This window comes from Juglans microcarpa x Juglans regia, chromosome 3D (genome assembly GCF_004785595.1).
Source record: "Juglans microcarpa x Juglans regia isolate MS1-56 chromosome 3D, Jm3101_v1.0, whole genome shotgun sequence".
In the NCBI taxonomy this organism is placed as follows: domain Eukaryota; kingdom Viridiplantae; phylum Streptophyta; class Magnoliopsida; order Fagales; family Juglandaceae; genus Juglans; species Juglans microcarpa x Juglans regia.
This window is the reverse complement of record NC_054598.1, coordinates 38852217-38872011: the sequence shown is the minus strand read 5'-3', so window position 1 is coordinate 38872011 and position 19795 is coordinate 38852217. Positions and strand designations below refer to the sequence as shown.

The 19795-nt window shown below is 34.2% G+C and overlaps 1 protein-coding gene and 1 long non-coding RNA gene across 2 annotated transcripts; both read right to left on the bottom strand.

The window, feature by feature from the left end:
• Positions 1–419: 419 nt before the first annotated feature.
• On the bottom strand, positions 420–18810 carry LOC121255842. Its single transcript, XR_005938862.1, has 3 exons — positions 18800–18810; positions 5800–5807; positions 420–594 (listed from the first exon to the last, which is right to left on the bottom strand). It is a non-coding gene; the product is annotated as an uncharacterized LOC121255842 (long non-coding RNA).
• LOC121255841 (abscisic acid receptor PYL8) lies at positions 735–3501 on the bottom strand. The gene is made up of 3 exons (XM_041156377.1): positions 3086–3501; positions 1713–1928; positions 735–1220 (listed from the first exon to the last, which is right to left on the bottom strand). The coding sequence occupies exons 1-3, from the start codon at positions 3227–3229 to the stop codon at positions 1002–1004; spliced, it is 579 nt and encodes a 192-aa protein (XP_041012311.1). The 5' UTR covers positions 3230–3501; the 3' UTR covers positions 735–1001.
• Positions 18811–19795: the final 985 nt, after the last annotated feature.

Genomic DNA, 19795 nt, shown 5'->3' with positions numbered 1-19795 from the left:
ATTGAAGTGCATTCCGGGGAGGCCACGTCAAAAAGTAGATTAATGAACCCATTTGAAATAGTAACACATTTGGCCATTCAAACTGTTCAAAGTTACTCCAGACCCATTACTTGTTCATCACCATACAATAAGTTACCCTCGTTGAAGATGACATTGTTCTTGTTCATTATTTTTCTCTCTTTTAATGTTGACCTCTTTAGATATGAGCGAGAATGACTACAACTCCTAAGTGGTAGCAGTGGTGGCCGATTTCAGCTACATAAAATAGTGGCAGAACACAAGATTTGCATAACAATGTTGTGAGCAGCAAAAACATGCATCAGCATCTGTTCCCTTAGGGATTTCTCCTACCCGAATTCCAGGTGGATTATGGTAATTCCGAAATCTACCTGCCAAGAGAATTCCAAGGATCCTGATCCTGCCCACAAACAAATTTCCTGCAGATTTTACCATTTCAAGAACAAAAGCCTCGCTCCCCCAACCACCTTTATCTAACATATGAAGGATAGGGGCATTAGATACAGATAACTATAGTTCCTAATAAAGTGCAACTACAAGAGACTACCTTGAATCACGGTCGCTTTTCGCCAGAAACTACGACTACTACAGCATAAAACAAAATATACAAGCATCACCTCTTTCCAGGACGTATGTACAACCATAAAAGCATACCAGCACTGGACACAACATTGGAAAAGAGAGAAATCGAGCCTAGAATACCTCTTCCCTCCAATTTTTCTTTTCTAAGTTTTTACATTCACGATCAGTTATAGAAACCCTTGAAAGAGCTGTGGTTCTTGACCTAATAATAAGGGAAATCCAGAATACAATTCTGAAAGCAATGTGGATGACATAGCAAACAAGAGAAGAGTGTGCAAGTATGTATCAAAGATGGAAGTAGTAACTATTGCCTGTCTGTCTCCAAAGCCCCCGAGAGAGGAAAGCCTCAGAAGCTTCATCCATGGTAGTCTGAGCCTCCACCATGCCCCCAACCCCAACTTTCAGATCCGATCAATGGGTTCAGTTCGATCCTGCACTGCAAGACGCTCTGAGACATCAGCAAGTGATTTGAGATTGCACTTGATCAAGGCCTGAACAAAGTAGCAAGTCTCATCATTTGTGTTCCCTTCAGGTACATCCACTACAAACGACTCAATCACCAGAGTTCCTGGTCTTCCATCAATAATCTCAGGATGGAGGGAAATGATTGAAGAGTAGTTCTGAAAGAACCAACAAAACAAATAGATACAGGTTGGGCTCCTTTAGGCTTATTGCACAAAAACAAAAGAACTCAAATATCAAGCCAGAAATGCGAGTCGGATCTAACTTATCCAAATAAGATACTCGGTCATGATAACACTATACAAATTCCTCAAACTTGCCCATGGAGTTGATATCATCATCAGCACAATGTTTGTAACAAATGGGCCCATATTAGGTCTGGAACTCTGTTCTTTTTGATTGGGAACAAAACGAATAGACACAATACAATCTCTGTATAAAAGACATGGGTAAACTGCATGTTGGACAGATTACCACAACAAGAAGACCCACAATGTTGTAAAACAGAAATGATGGTGATCAGATTATCCCACTGATTTCAGACCTTACCAAAATAGAAAGTAGTCCATGGAGACAAATATCATCTTTTCTTATTGGGAGAAAAGGTGAAGAAAGAGTTAAAAAAATAAATAAATAAAGAGATTCCATACCCTAAGTCTGTGATCCCCTCCAATTATCTTCATACTGAGTACATGCTCATCATCATCAAGAAGTTCCAATCTTTCTGTACTTGTAGTTGCCGGAAGTCCAGACTTAACATCCACTTCTCTTAGGCTCCCAATCTCAAGGTTCCCCTTCAAAACGCACCTGCTGACAAATGGCTTGTATTTCTGTGGTTGATCGAATCTCCTCACCAAAGACCAAACCTGATGAAATGAGCAATCTCAGAAGTAGCATTCGAGCTCTATATTTATCCATAAACAAAACTCATATATTTATCAGAAAAAGCATCAACACCAACATCCCTTTATTGCATACTCATCTTTAACTGTCAAGGGTAGGTGAATTTATTAATTTCATGAAGGAAAACTATCAAACACAACTTAATCCAGTACTCGTTTGGGGGGAAGTAGAAGATATTTTTAGACTAAAACAGTGAGTTATGCAAATTTATTAACGTTAAATGCAGAAACTAACTAAGCCAAATAGATGTAATAGGCTAAACAGAATTGGTAGATACTTCTTCTCCAATATTTGAAAATTTCAAGACTAGATTAGTTAATTGTTTTCATGTAAATATATTTCCTCAGCGACCAAACAGAACCATTAGCCAAACCTACCAAACATACCATCGCAGCCTATCAAAATCGACTTAAGAGTTACAGAACCCCAAATCCCCGAAGAAACCAATAACTGGCAGAGGTAAGAAGAGGAGACGAATTCAAACAATGAAATTTGGATTTTCCAAAAGCTTCCCCTTCATGATATTCAAGAAAAAACCTATAAAAAAATGATATTCAAGAAAACCAAAAAACTTGAATTAAATCAAAGTAGCTATTTTAATTACTTTTGGAATAAGCAACGCTAAAAAGAAAACAAAAAAAAATATCGACACTTTCCATACAGACTTATCAGTCTCTGAAGTCTGAGAAACTCTACATAAGTTCGCAATCTCTCAGAAACAGGAAATCTGACCTCAATTTCTCTGCAATTAAACATACTCAGCTGGAGAACGTAAAAATTTTGGTTTTTTGAAAAACAAAAAGAAAAAAGAGAACAAATGATCGGTGAACATCAAAAGAACCATCAAATTCAGAATTAAATAAACGAGAAATATCACAGATCAAGATCGACCGCTATCCAACATCTTGGCCAAATAATAAAAAATTTACAAAGAAAAACCCCAAGAAACACCAGCAATCATATGTTTAAACACAGATACTATCCCGCAATTTTCTCACAAAACTGAACCCGATATGAATCCATCAACCTAAACAGACACACAGACATACATCTATCCATGCATCTGCTATAGCACATACATAGATGTATATAGACATCTATAGAGAGAGGGAGAGATTACGAGGTGAACAGGGGCTTTGATGCGCTTGACGAGCTCGGAGCTACACTGATTTTCACCGGGCTCGTGGCGATGGTACCTCCGAATGTACTCCCTCTCCACAGCGCTGAGTCCTCCATTTCCAATCCCATCACCCTTCCCATTCATCTTGATTGATTCACACAAAATAAGCAAACCAAACCAAACCAAACTGAACACGGCCTTGGCTTTTCTCACTTAGAAAGCACCATCACTAAAGATTGATTCTTTTGGACGTAAAAAGGAGCTCCGATCGCAGACGGACGCGGCCCTCCGATAGAAGCTCCCGAGAGAAATATCTATTAAAGAAGAAGAAGAAGAAGAAGAGTGAATGAGAATCACTCCTCCATTGCAGACCTACCTCAAGACTCACTATTATTATCTGAAATATAAAATAATATAATTAATTTTTTTGTTTTATTTATTTATTTATTTTTTTTAAAAGTTAGAAACACCTGTTTTCCTAAAATAGCACTTGGTATGTCCAGAATTACGATCATGCCACCGATTTGTCTGTGTCTCACAAGCTCACAGTGACAGTTTATGAGCATTTTTTAAAAGTTTTGTATGGAAAATTATGAGTCCAACCAACGGTTATGAGCATCCCACGTGTCAAGCGAAAGGGCATGTCGTACCAGTTCTGCTAAAGTCACTAATCCGCTCGTATACACACTTCTCGAATCTTCCCGTCCTCTTGCCCTATTGTTTTATTTTTATCACTATTTTCTTTAATTAATCCCTCGCGGGAGTTCCGCGCGGTCGATTCAATGTACGGACTTTCAACCTCATCCAGCGAAAATAATGTTACATAGAGTTTTAATTTAATGTGTATGTAAAAAGTAAAAATAAAATAAAATATAAAAAAGAAAAGAGAAGAGAGATTGGGAGAGAGAGAGAGAATGAGAGAGGCTTTGAGAGCTAATTTTTGTTGTATTAAAGTGTACATGAATACATATCACATGTCTAAATTTATAGGAAAATAAAATTAGAGAATTAATAGAAATACAATCAATGATACTAATTGATATTAATTGATTTATACAATAAATTAAATATAATAAAGAATAATTCATATTACCATATTCACTAAAATATTATAAATATCTTTACTATTCTAACAGTGTATAGATTTTACATATTTTTTTTTAAAAAAATAGAGCTTATTATTAAAAAATAGTTTTTTTTATAAATTTTAATTTTTTTTAAAAGAGTCCACGAAATTTGAATACTTTAAAAATATAAATATTATTTCTGATATATATCCATTTTTTCTTGTGAATTCTCTATTTTTTAAAAGTAATGAGAATTTGAGGTGTGAATTGCATGGTAAAAGTTGAAAAACATGACAATTTAAAGTACAAAATGCCTTTTCTTTTTCTTTTTCTTAAAAAAATCTCTTTAAGATTTGATGTAAACATTAATTACACGTTTTATCCGAAATATGGATTGAAAATCTTTTAAATTTCTGTCCAAAAATAAATTTTGGAAATAACGATATATACATTGTATTAATGCTTGTTTAATGTTATTAGAAAAATTTTATTTATCATCTCCATATACTACACACTGTAATTTTTTTACTTTTTTATCTTACCAAATATGTGATATATAAATGATGAGTAAACAAATTTAATAAGTTTAAGAAGAATAAAATTAAAAAATAATTAAAAAAATAGTATGTAGTGTGTGAGGATAATAAATAACAAAACTCATGTTATTATATTGCTTTCTCAACTAATATTAAGTATTGATTAAGCAGTATATATAAGTCGTCTCATGTATCATGTTTATACCAAAATTTTAAGTAAATTCTAAAAATTATATTATTATTATTATTATTATCATCGTCGCAACATTATCGAACTGAAATAATAATGTTTGATAATTAATTTTGATCAATCCTTGTTAAAAATATTGAAATTCAGGTTATTAATCACTATCATATCAATAAAATAAGATAATAATAAGTTATTATTATTCCTTACAACATTACTCAACTATTAATCAATATCAAAATGCATATATCATTAATTAAAGGAAGAGCAAAAGTAAAATCTTTGTTTAACCAAAATTATCTTGGATTAAACGCATTCTTGGCTGCGTGGTCTTGCTTAAAATGATGTTAAAGATGCATACACTTTAATTTAAACTCCACAGATATTGATGCGATGCGTACGTATTGTAGAAGAAAATAAAAAAAAAATAAAAAAACCTCTAGAGACAAGAGGAATATAAGTCTTTAATATATGTATATATATATATATATATAATATCATGAATGACACGTCGCAAAAATTAACTAATTTGTGAATAGGAAGGTATAACTAATTTTAAAAGACTGATAGTTACAGTTATGAGTACAAGCATCGTGTAATCATTTTAGAAAAATAAATAAATATAAAATTTATATAAAAAATTAAAAAAAATAGATTTAAATAAATAAATAAATGATACTTATATATTCTTTAATTATACGTAGCATTACAAGGAAAAAAAGTGGATAATGCAATACACCCACGGTGAAGGGCCGTGAGTGGTTGGGCGCTTCTCATTTTTCTTCTAAAGTAGTTAACAACAAGTACCGTGCGTAGAAGGTCAGCTGCGCGGGATAGAGTAGAAGTTGGTTGGTCCTAAAATTAAATGGTCAACTCTCATTGGGGGGTGGGGCGTTGGTCCACTCCGACCATGAAAGTAACAACTCCTTTCACTTTCATTTTCGTTTGAAGATTATCCTTTTAAAAAAAAAATTAATAATTTAAATCAAACCATTCTTGAGCATAATATTTATAAAAAAATGTTTGTTACAAGCGTTTAGTGTAAATAGTATGCAAACATAATTGACGTGGAGATATTTAATGAGAGAAAGACCGAGATGATAAAAGAGAGATGAGAAGAGCTGAGGAGAGAGAGACCAAACTGATGGAGCTTATGAGAGAGAACTACCGAGCTTATGAGAGAGAGACCGAGCTAATAAGAGAAGAATAATTCATTTTAAATCTGATGTGGTATGGACGACTGCACGCCGATTGTGTCTACTAACTGTATATAGAAGAATTGATATTTATATGATTACTGGAGTAAGAGTGTATATGTGTGATCGTTTACATACTTAATCGACTTGTAACAATAATCATAAATCCTTATATTAGTGATATATATATATATAAATGAAAATTTTTAAACATAAGTTTCATACTCCTATACACTATTTTAAAAACATATGATTTTATTCATTTATCCTCATATTTTATATTTTAATCATAAAATATGATTTTACTCATTTATCTTCATATTTTATTTATAAAATATAAAATATAAAATATGAGGGTAAATGAATAAAATTACATGTTTTAAAAGTGGTGTGCAGAATATGAAGTTTATGTATAACACTTCTCTCTATATATGTGTGTATGGATATATGTTTGTATACATGTATAACAAATTGAAAGAAAAGAAAAGAAAAGAAAAGAAAAGAAAGAAAAAAAAAAACAGTTATAGATATAAATGAAGGGGTCCCCCCTTCCCCTTCCCCTGTCGCAAACCCGTGTCATTGTCCTCAGCAAATAGCCGTTCAATAATGAACTTTCGACGTCGTCATTGTTCCCGTCCCTCTCTCTCTCTCTGTGGAACTCTCTAGAACTCTTTTCACAAATAGATGATGAAGAACTCTGATTTCAATCCTTGCCTCCTATTTCAATGATGAACTTTGATTTTGATCGCGGTGGCATTTTGGTTATGTGCGGTTTTCTGGCGACGCCGAAGCTAAAATGAGCCTTTTTTGTTGGCCAACGATTCGAATTGAGTGAACTTAGGACTCGGGACATGGCCAAGCGCGGAGATGTACTTGGGGGGAGGGTTAGCACAGGGTTTGGGGTTTGGGAACTGGCACATCACCAATTGGGGTTAGGAATGCGGAGGGACTCTAGCAGTTGCTCTGTTGGAAACAGAGGAGACGTGGGGCACTGGAAAGGGGGAGGGGGCAGATTGGGAAAAAAATATTTACTGATGTAGCATAGTGTCATGTACGTTAATTTATGGAATTCTTAAATATATCGACGTTATTGAACTTTACTTCCTATGTAGGGAGGACCTTTTCTACTGAATTCGGATCGAGACTACGTATAATGTAACATATGAGATCGGTTACTAAGATTTCGTTTAGCTATACAGATGAGAGGAAATGAGATGAGATGAGAAATCTATTAATAATATTGAGATAATTTGTGAATAGTAGTGAAATAGTTTAAGTTAAAATTTTTATGAGATTTTGAGAAATCAGAGAAAAAAAGTTAAATAAAAATTATAAAGTTAAAAAAAAGTTAAAATATAATTTTTTTATTATAATGAAATTGAAAAATGTGTATATTTGAATGGTGTTTGAAATTTGAATGTTAAGATAAAATGAGATGGTTTATAAAATCAAACTAGGCCTAAGAATAGTAAAATGGCTTAATTTGTCGACGATTTTCTTTTATTTGATGTTACTAAAAGTCTAAAATTGAAAAAAAATATATGAAAAAAGAATGACGTCGTGAGAGAATAGAGGGAAATATTAGCAGAAATGACATCATGCAGGAGCGCACGGGAGAGGATATTTTCTGTAATACTCCTAACTTATTAGGTTTTCTGAATTAATTAACATACATAACCAAGCTAGCTAATGGCGATATCAACGTCAACATCATCTAATTCGATCGGTTTTATGCCCAATTTCGTCATGCATGACCTACATTTATCACAATATAATTAATTGATGACGATCATATATTATTATTATTATTTATCTCAAATATATACGTAAAATTCGATCTTGTACGTCTTCGACCGGTAACTATATAAGTTACCGATCTATATATTCGATCATCATCATGTCGAGTGCTATATTATATATATATATATATATATATTTATATATATGATTCTTAATTCGAAAAAGATGATGAAAGCATTTTTTGGCATCCATGGAATGTACGTAGTTCCAATGTTATTTGGTTCCAGACACTTGTCCGGTTACTAGTTAAACTCCCAATTAGTCTAGTCCTAGTACTGTTGCTGCACGCATGCATGGATGATGGGAATCTATCATCTCTTCCATTTACAGAATGTACCGAGTCTTCCGGTTTCTAGCTGGCTTGCTAGTTCATGCATGCAACTATATACTTATTATAAGAGAAAATTTTATAAACAGTCCGACTGTTAGCCCCCAAAAAGCACCCTTCCCATAGAAACGCCACATACGCTTTCCATTTTAGCTACATTGTGACCGCACCACAGCAGAAAATCTTTCACACTTCAGAATCTCAGCTCTTAGTCCCTTCATTCCCCCTCACCCACCCCTCGCCCCCTCTCGGCCACCACTCGACGAAACTCAGAACAGAATTGCAGCAGCCCCTCGTCCACCCCTCGGCAAAACTCATGAGAATATAATCATTGTTGTTGTTTTTTTCCTGTTGTAATGGTTGTGTTTGATGATGAGAAATGCTAAAAGTTTGAATGAGTCGAACTTGAGAATCCATGACATTTTTTAAGCTGATTTTGTTTGACCTTCAGTCTTTAGCTTCATTTAGTATCTTTGTTGATATAAAATTCATGTGTTTTTCAAGTTCTAGAATATGATACCCCAGACAAACTATTGTCAAATGAAGAAAGTGCTTTCTCTAATATGGTTCAAAGTACAGGGGCAACAAATGCTCAATACTTACGCAGCTTGGTACTTGGGGTAGAAGAAGAAAACAAGTTGGCAAGAGAGAACAACCGGATTGATAGACAGAGGAGATGGCTTGCCTCTTCCCGATCATGGGCTACTGCTACCAAGTTTACCGTTGTTGTTAGCCTTATTACCTCATCACTGAATGATCTTCAACGTTTGGAAGGAGGGTAGGAGATGTGTTCGTAGATTCAGCTTGAAGACTTTTCGAGAAAGGTTGAAGAAATATCGACAGGAAAACAAAATAAGGGCTCCAATCGATCTGGTGTAATAAGCTTCATACTGGTTTGGTAGACTTGTTGATGTGTCGTAATTCTAACTAAAGGTTGTTAAGGCCAAACCGATCCAGAGCGAACCTGTTATTATAAACGTTGTGTGCAGTTATAGAATTTTCTAGAGAAAAATGCTTGGGATCCGAAAATGGTCCCGAACATTTCTCTCAAAACGGTTTTTTTTTTCTTTTTATTTAATGATTAATGAAGTATTTTTTAATGATATTATGATTTTTTTTAAATATTTATGATGATTAATTAAAAAAATACATGAAAAATAAAATAAAAAAATAAAATGTAGTATTCGTGACATCAACAATTTTTCAGTGGCTGTCGTACCACTCTTTTTTAAGTGTTCATAATTTAAAAAAATAAATAAATAGATAAATATAATATTTACATAAAAAAATTAATTTTTTAATAATAAATTTTATTTTTTTTAAAATAAATGTAGATGCTTGTCAATAACTATATATCATTACTATGTATTTATATGCTAATATCGTTGGCCGGTATGATACTCGTGTCAGAAAGTCGAAGCAATTTTTAGTAAGAAAATCCAGACCCATTAGAATATCACGTTGCATCCACGTACGTATTATTTGAGTTCAGACACCTGTCAGGTTCTAAATTCCATGGGCTAGCTAGGAAATCGGAGTACAAAGTTGAAGCTAGCACGTACAATATTATTAATTTATTATTATACATTTATAGCTTCCACTTTAGGTAATTTTAATTAGGACGTACAATATATATATATATAAATGATTTATACATAATATTTTTCACAATATATTTTATAATAATATGTTAAATGAAGAATAATTTTGTAAAATATGATTTTATAAAAATAACATTACTTTATAAAAATACAATTATCTTACAACATTGTTTTGAAATATGATATAAAAATCATCTCGTAAAACCATTGTTGTATTAAATATATATTACTTTGTTGTCAACCTTTTATTGAGCATTTTGGGGAAACCTTTTAGTGAGTATTAACCATAAAGTGATGTTTAATTAATTTATAACTAGATCTCGTAAAATTAATTAAATCATAAATTAATATGACTTAATATGATTATATATACGTGCATCATGAAATTGTAAAATATATCTCTTATTATTATTATTATTGAAAAGTATATCTATCATATTAAACTAAGTCAAATTATAAGTTTACTTTTATAAAAATCTCTATTAACCTAATACTTTTCATATACATTTGTGTGTTTGTGTTTGTGTTTGTTTATATATTTATTACAGAATAAAGATGCAGCCAATTTACAAGCTACAAGTCGTATACCACCTACTGCAACTACAAGTCGCAAAGCAACACTTCCACATGCAACACGGCATGATGAAAAAGGATGATCGTTTTTATTTTGTTTTTATCTGCATTACTCATTATTTTATTCTTTTTGTATTATTCATTTTATTATCTGGCAGCTATATTTAGTAGGAGAAATCTGTTAGTTTGTTAGAGATGGCAGTATATAACAGGCCCTTCCCACTACATTGTAACTACGTCTTCTCAATAAATCTGAGTGTAGAATATTCATATTCTCCATGCATTGTACTCCTTGATTCTCTGGTTATTCTTCCCAGTTTTATCTTTACTTACATAGTATCAAGAGCCTAAGAGTTTTTTTTTTTTTTTTTTCATGGAGGACACACAGGAACATTCGGATGACTCATCCTCTATTCATACACACCTAACACAAACACCTCACCTGCATCCTGTTTCTTGAACCTTGGTGACCTTAGCAACCCATTTCGCTTGGACAATGGCGACAACCCTGACGTTATCCTCGTCACAGATCTGCTTATCACCAACAACTACGCAACCTGGTCCCGAGCTATGCGACTGGCGCTACGTGCGAAAAACAAACTTGGCTTCATTTCCGGCGCCATCCTGCAACCTGCTAACCCAGAGGACCCTCTACTAGAGCTCTGGGAACGCTGCAACGACATGGTAGTGTCGTGGTTGCAGAACTCCATCGGCTCTTCAATCAAATCCAGCGTCATGTTTGTTGATGATGCTAGGGAAATTTGGCTCAACCTTCAGCATCGATTTTCTCAGCAAAATGGACCCCGAATTTTTCAGCTTAAGAAAAATCTCTTCAGCCTTCATCAAGATCATGACTCAGTAAGTATTTACTATGGTAAGCTGAAAACTCTTTGGGATGAACTCTCCATTTACGATCCAATTCCTGCTTGTACTTGTGGTTCTACAAAAACTCTCTTGGATCGCTATCAGAGAGATTGTGTGTTTCAATTTCTTATGGGTTTACATGAATCCTATGCTAATGTGCGTGACCAGCTTATGTTTTTGGACCCTTTGCCTCCTGTCACTAAGGTTTTCTCTCTAATTCACCAACAAGAACAGCAACACCAAATCCTTCCCATCATTCCCTCTCCTGATTCAATGGCCTTAGCCATCAAGAAACCTTACACACCCATTAATTCCCCTCACCCATCCAAACTTTCCTTCAAGAGGGATAGACCATATTGTAACCACTGCAAGATTATAGGCCATTCATTTGAAACTTGTTTCAAAGTTGGTAATGCCGAGGCCCCCATTTGTTCTCATTGCCATTTACCTGGCCACAAAGCTGACAAGTGTTATAAGCTACATGGGTATCCACCGGGCCACAAGTTTTTCAGCAAATCTTCAACACCTGGACCCTTTGCTAATCAGTCGAGTTTTTCCAATGCTTCTGAATCTGAGGACATTGGTGATGAGAGAGTTGGTTTGACTAAAACTCAATATCAGCAACTTGTTGCCTTGCTCCAACCACGGGACTCCACAACTGTTGCTTCTCCTTCTGCCAACCAGATACAGTCTATTTTCAAACCATCTTCGACATCTAATTTATCTGGTATTTCATCTTGTTTTTCCACTTACACACACAAATCACTACAACCCAATGACACTCCTTGGATCATTGACACAGGGGCAACATTGCACCTCTTTTCTCACTAACATCACAGCACATGTTTCTTACTTTGTCAAATTACCCAATGGGAACCAGGTTCCTGTCACACACACTGGTCATGTTCAACTCACACAGTCCATCCTTCTCAAAGATGTTCTATGTGTTCCATCTTTCCATTTTAACCTTCTTTCAGCAACAAAACTTGCTACTTCACTCACTTGTTGCCTTGTTTTCTTCTCTAATTATTGTTTTATTCAGGACCTTTCAACTTGGACAACGATTGGGAAGAGTGAAGTGAGCCATGGCTTATATCATTTGCTAAGGACTGCAGTTTCCCCCTTATCTCTAGCTACTGCTCTCTCGAATTTATCTCATGCTAATGTTCCTATTTTAGCTTCTGTTACACACAATGTTGTTGTTTCTGACCTTTGGCATTATTGCCTAGGTCATCTTTCATCTTCTCGTTACTTTTAATTACAGATCCTATTGTTAAGCACAACATTTTTTCTATTAATGAAAATCCTTGATGCATTTGTCCTCTTGCCAAGCTCCATCGACTCCCTTTCCCTGACAGTATTCATAAAACTGTTAGACCTTTTGAATTAATACACTGTGATCTTTGGGGACCATGTTCCACTGCTGCATATGATGGATCTAAATATTTTCTCACCATAGTAGATGACTTCACAAGAACCACATGGCTATATTTGCTTCAAAATAAAAATGAAACCAGAAAATGCCTTCAGGCTTTCTCAAATCTGATTGACACACAATTTAATCTCAAAATATAGACCTTAAGAAGTGACAATGGAAGTGAATTTCACATGAAAGAGTTTTTTAACACTAAGGGCATCATTCATCAAAGATCTTGTGTTGCCACCCCTCAACAAAATGGTATAGTCGAACGAAAACATCAACACTTACTTAATGTTGCTCGGGCTTTAAAATTTCAAGCTGGACTTCCCTTAGAATTTTGGAATGACTGTGTGTTAACTGCTACTTACATCATTAATAGGATTCCTAGTCCTATTATTGAAAATAAAACTCCATTTGAGCTTCTTTTTAAATCAAAACCCACTTATGCTCACATGCGAATTTTTGGATCTTTATGTTTTGCAACTACTCTCATCCATGGTAGAAAGAAATTTGATCCCCGAGGTCGCAAGTGCATTTTTCTCGGATATCCCTTTGACATTAAAGGAAATAAACTTCTTGACCTCACTACAAACACCACATTTGTTTCTCGAGATGTCCAATTCCATAAATCAATTTTTCCATTTCATTCCTCCCATTCCAACTCTTCACATACTGACCATCCTAATTTTGTGTTCACTAAACCTCTACCAAATATTCTTGACTTCCCTTCTTTTAATTTTCAAACCAACCCTATATCTCCACCTACTTCTATTTTCTCTTCCATTCCTGCTGTCACCAATACTCCCTCTCCTTCTTCTAACCCTTCTTCATCTACCCAACCTGCATCTCAACCCCCATACATTCCTCCTCTTCGCAGGTCAACTAGAGAAAAGAGGGCACCGCAGTACTTACTTGACTTTCACTGTCAACATGTCTCACTTCCAGCTACAACCCAATCTTTGGCCAAGACATCTCCAACAGCTGCAGGTATAGCTTGTTCTCTACATAATTTTTTGTCTTATCAGAATTTTACCCCTTCTTTCCGTGCATTCTCCTCTTCTATTTCCACTGCTTTTGAGCCAACCACTTACAAACAAGCAGTAAAAGACCCTGGTTGGTGTCAGGCAATGGACATTGAATTACAAGCTTTAGAACATAACAAAACTTGGCTTATCACTGACCTTCCTCCAGGTAAAGAAGCTATTCTTTGTAAATATGTGTACAAAATCAAATATAATTCTGATGGCACCATTGAGAGGTTAAAAACCAGGGTTGTAGCAAAGGGTTTTACACAACAGGAAGGGATTGACTACACAGAGATATTTTCTCCAGTTGCAAAGTTTGTAACAGTTCGGGTTTTACTCTCCCTGGCAGTAGTACATGGCTGGCTTCTTCATCAATTTGACGTCAACAACGCTTTCCTACATGGGGATTTATCTGAAGAAATTTACATGCACAAACCTCCTGGTTATACAAAAGGAGGCCCTCACCAAGTTTGCAAGCTACTCAAGAGTCTCTATGGTCTTAAACAGGCTTCTAGACAATGGTACTCTAAATTCTCTACATCTCTCATTGAATTTGGTTTTGAACAATTAAAAGCCGACTATAGCCTTTTCACCAAACTTGATGGAGATTATTTTCTTGCTTTACTAGTCTATGTAGATGATATCATCGTAGCTAGCAACTCTCAAGTTTCCATTGATTCTCTTAAATCTTTTTTGAATCACAAGTTCAAGATTAAAGATCTTGGTTGTTTACGCTACTTTCTTGGCTTGGAAGTTGCTAGATCTTCCCAAGGTATTCATTTATGCCAACGAAAGTATGCTTTAGACATTTTAGTTGATTTGGGTACCCTTGGCAGCAAGCCTATTAAATTGCCTTTAGAGCAGAATTTCAAAATCAGCAAGGATTCTGGTGCACTTCTTTCAAATCCTAGTGTTTATCGTCGACTCATTGGTCGTTTGTTATACCTTACTTTCACAAGACCTGACATTTGCTATGTTGTCCAACTTTTAAGTCAATTTATGGATGGACCTACTGATACACACTTAGCCACTGCCCATAAAGTTCTCAGGTATATCAAATTTGCCCCTAGACAAGGCCTTCTCCTCTCCTCCACATCACAATTGCAGCTAAAGGCTTATTGTGATTCTGATTGGGCATCTTGTCCCGATACCCGTCAATCTGTTACTGGCTACTGTATTTTCCTTGGCCACTCACTTGTCTCTTGGAAATCTAAGAAGCAATCCGTGGTATCTCGTTCCTCAGCTGAAGCTGAGTATCGATCAATGGCAGCCACCTGTTCAGAGCTCACATGGCTGCGATATCTCCTTCATGATCTACAAATCTCACATCCTCAAGCTGCTTTTCTTTACTATGACAATCAAGCAGCCCTCCACATCGCTGCTAACCCTGTTTTCCACGAGCGCACCAAGCATATCGAGCTCGATTGTCACCTGATCCGAGACAAAATCCAAAAGGGCAGCATTGCCACAGCCCATGTTGCCTCTCAGTCACAACTAGCCGACATATTTACAAAAGCTTTGCCCTCTTACCTCCTATACTCTCATTTATCCAAGATGGGAATAGTTAATCTCTATTCTCCATCTTGCGGGGGGCTATTACAGAATAAAGATGAAGCCAATTTACAAGCTACAAGTTGTATACCACCTGCCGCAACTACAAGTCGCACAACAACACTTCCACATGCAACATGGCATGATGAAAAAGGATGATCCTTTTTATTTTGTCTTTATCTCCATTACTCATTGTTTTATTCTTTTTGTATTATTCATTTTATTATCTGGCAGCTATATTTAGTAGGAGAAATCTGTTAGTTTGTTAGAGATGGCAATATATAGCAGGTCCTTCCCACTACATTGTAACTACGTCTTCTCAATAAATCTGAGTGTGGAATATTCATCTTCTCCATGCATTGTACTCCTTGATTCTCTAGTTATTCTTCCTAATTTTATCTTTACTTACAATATTATATAGTGTGTGACATGTGAATGAAACAGTGCTGCAATAGTTGCCAAGGTTGTGACTGGGGAGGTCATGGCCATGGAGATTCTCTATATATATTCTAAAGGGCACATTCTTCTTCCCTCCATTTGTTTTTATTCTCTTCGATCTATATTATTCTCCATATTATATCCTTGCCATCAAATTAGAGTGTCTGAACATGACTCATTTGCTGATCAGCTCCATATGGCATATTATATGTGATTTGCTGGACATGATCATCATCATGATAGTCTAGTTTGTATTATACAAAAAGGTTCGATATTCTTAATTTCTTTCTCTTTCTCCCATAATTAATCTCATTATTTCCTCACTTATGACTCTCTCTTAATTAAAGGTTTTATGATACGATTAGTTTTGTGGATGGATTTCATGTGTTTGGAGGATAAATTTAGAAATTGATATATTATATAGTCTGGTGGATTGGTTTCGTTAATTACATGTCTTGGGATTCATGAATCTTGGTTTCTGTATGGTAATCGAGGCCGATCGAAGGTATTTGATGCTGGAGACTGGTGGAAGTATGATCAAGTATATACCCGTAGTTAATTGGTTCAAGCTGTGACAAATTAACCTCAAATCGAATCAATCAATCAAATTTATATATATTCACCCAGCTTGGATAAACGCATGCATATATGCAGACTCTTCCATTTGCCGATTATGTTAGTAAGTACTATGTTTTCGTTTTCTGCTCTTTCATACACATGTATATCGAGTACTAGTGAAAACCTTAAGTTACATTACATGCATCCATCTTATTAGTAATGCAAGGTATATACAAACTGTCTCAAATATACAAGTTCCATGCAAGTCTTTTATAAAAAGTGGGTCTCATTAATTATAAAAAATAGTTTTTTTACAATTTTTCAAGTTAAAGTCTATTTTTTTACAAATGACTTGTATGTGACTTATCTATTTAAAATTTGTACAAATCATTTCTCCTCTAGGCGGAGAAACTGAATGTCCTTATTACCCATTTATATAAGGAAAGTGAAAAGTTAACCTAATAATATCCTTGCATGCAACCATTAATATAGCTAGAGGTATTAATGCATGGTATGATTCTCTCATAAAGAGATATATATATATATATATATATATATTTAAGAATATCATCTAAATTAAAAAAACCATTAACGCTCATGATTTATGTACGGTTTAATGTAATATTAATTTAAGTACTCTCATTTTTTGGAATATTGAGACATCTGTCTGGTTACAAATTAAGTGGAGCACATTTTTGTTCTACTTTAGTACTAATACACATGTTGAGGAAATTAGTCAGTAGTACATATAATCTATAATATAATATCTATGATTCCCAGATTTTCTTTTCTATTAAATATTAATTAGGAAATAAAAAGTGGGGTTAATGGAAAGCAGTGCAATTACATATATATAGGAGGCTTAGGATCGGCTGGGTTAGTGGTATCGATTCAATAAATTATAGCATTAAGATATTATTTCAAATGTGATTAAGAGATTATTCATAACATCATGGATCACTAGTCAACAGTCTGTCTCAGACACATGCCGATCGAGGCAGCATCCACTGACTAATTATAATATATAAATTATAAGATTCGAAGCATATAAGAATTGCTAAATATCTCTTCAAATCTTTTCATCATAGGTTATTCGTGCAATATTAATCACGTAAAATCTCTAATACCTAGTCATACTAGAAAAAAAGAAAAACGTTTATTCGTGAATATTAGATTATATTTGCGATGAAAACATGAACGATTTGCTACGAAAAATGAGATATATGTGAAATTTGTATCTTCACAATTCTATTAGCACTAACTAAAGATCATGATATATATTGGGTTATACTTAGATTATTGCAGCAATATGATTCTGGCGAGGAAAGAATTTTAGAAAATTACAGTATTAGTACCGATCTGTTTTATTCACTCAAGTGATCATATTTGTTTTTTCATGAGCAGTAATGACGTAGGATCAAGATCTGATGATACTGAGCTGTTGGATTTGGAGTTGATGGAAGGAAGAAGACTACCGGAAGAATGACAATAATCGGTAGAATCTTGCATATAAATTGGGGTAATTACGTGCATATGACTGGCAATTTCGTCATTAACTTTGACTATATATAATGGTACATAGAATCGCGCATAAAACTACAATTTGATCAAAAGCTATTTTCTGTGCACACGTACGTCGTCGTTGTAAATTAAGCTACGTACGTTTGGTGGATGTGATCCGTTCTTTTATATAGAGTATATACTTACCAGCTTACGTCAATTTAGATCGAACACATGCATGACTTGATCTGCATGCCCTCCAAAGTACAGTATTTCTCATAGAAAACATGCAATACGTTTATATTTTTCTATCCGTATTTGAATGCATGTGATGGCTGATTTTATTGGCAGTGACGACGTACTTCGGCAGATATCAAAGACTAGGCGGGAACGTCTAAATTCTATTGGTTAATGTTTCATCAGCAAAAACGTTTCTATGTTACATACTATATATCATTGACACGATTATATTGATTGATTAATGGTAAAATAGTTGTATTTTGAGTAATTTACTAGGCAACTTTCGAAGGGACCAAAATAAATCTCACAAAGAACAAGATTTGACCATTTTTGGACAATAACACTCAAAATGTTTTTTTTTTTTTTTTTACCAAACTCAATGCCCTAATTGCATAAATGGGCTATATATATATATATATATGTACGTAGTCAAACTTGGAGACTCCAAGTTGGAGTTACAAAAATTGGGCCAAACGTAGGCCCCCTTTCTGGGTCGTCAGACCCAATTGATCATGTATATATTTGCAACATTGTTGTTTGTTTTTCCTTACCAAAGAAAAAACAAAAACTTTTAGGACCGATTTGATCATCATCATGTCGAAGTACCTACATATATATATATATATATATATATACACACACACTAGTAAGGAGGTTACGTGTGCCCTTGTACGTAGTGTCCGGTTGGAGGAAAAAAAATCTATACAAAAATAAAATCTCTTTGCAAAAGCATACAATAGTAATAATTTATTAGTTAAATAAAAACTCTTTAAAAGCAAATTTGAACAACACTTAATTAAAAATGCCATTATTTATATAAATGGGCCAACATACAAAATCACCATTCAATTGACAAGCTCACGAGAGTTGCATATCTAAAATCACTAAGGTTATAAACACAATTTTTTACATAAATATTATCAAGTTTATAAGCAAAAAAAAAAAAAAAATGCATGTTCAAGCTGTTACAATCAAATATAATTGTCCAATATATGCATGGCAGCATGCCTATAATGTCGTACGATATGTTTTAACTAAATGTCGACGAATCCAAATTTGTTTGTTCTATAAAAGAGTCGGATGAAAATAAAAGTAGTGAGTCGTGTAGTATAGGTCGGATTAATAAACCGATCGACGATGCAAATGACGATCTACAGGGCGGAAATGATAGAAACGTAAATAAGATAAATATCAAATAATAATGCAATATGAAATGAATAATTTAGTTTCACTCACCAATTACGTGCAGTTAGCTAGCTAGCTAGCTGCATGATTTGATCATCACCAAATGATATATATATATATATATATATAATTATATGCTAGCTAGCTAGCTGTCTCTAATTTAATTTGGACTATTCTCCATGAATATATACATGATAACACATTTGTCGTTATTCCTAACAAGACATACTATTCAGTAGAGCACCACTGCTTTGTTGAGGGATCCCGCTAGTATATTTCATGTGTGTTTTTTTTTTCTTTTTTTCACATGCATTTTTTTAACATTTTTCAAAATTTTTTTAGAAATAGACATCAAAAAATATTTCTTTAATTACCAAATAAAAATAAATATATAAAAAAAATCTGGGAGCATGCAAGAAGGTTAACATTTTCTAAAAATAATTGTACCTACCTAGTATATACATACGTATGATGACTATGTCATACTACACGCACGCTAACCCATCTAAAAAAGTTAGGGTCATTTTTATCAATACACTAAAATAGTTCAAAACCTTTAGAAGATAGAAAAAAGCTAAATACAGTCGGGTTGCTTAAGCACGGGGGAACCGCGGCTGATGTGGAAAATGAAATGCATCGTT

Bases quoted from the DNA above. Each gene is read 5' to 3' on its own strand.
- LOC121255841 (XM_041156377.1), bottom strand. From the start codon at position 3,229: ATGAATGGGAAGGGTGATGGGATTGGAAATGGAGGACTCAGCGCTGTG. The intron at 1,929-3,085 runs GTAATCTCTCCC...TCATTTCATCAG, and splicing joins TCAAAGCCCCTGTTCACCTC to GTTTGGTCTTTGGTGAGGAG. The intron at 1,221-1,712 runs GTATGGAATCTC...TGGTTCTTTCAG, and splicing joins GAGGGGATCACAGACTTAGG to AACTACTCTTCAATCATTTC.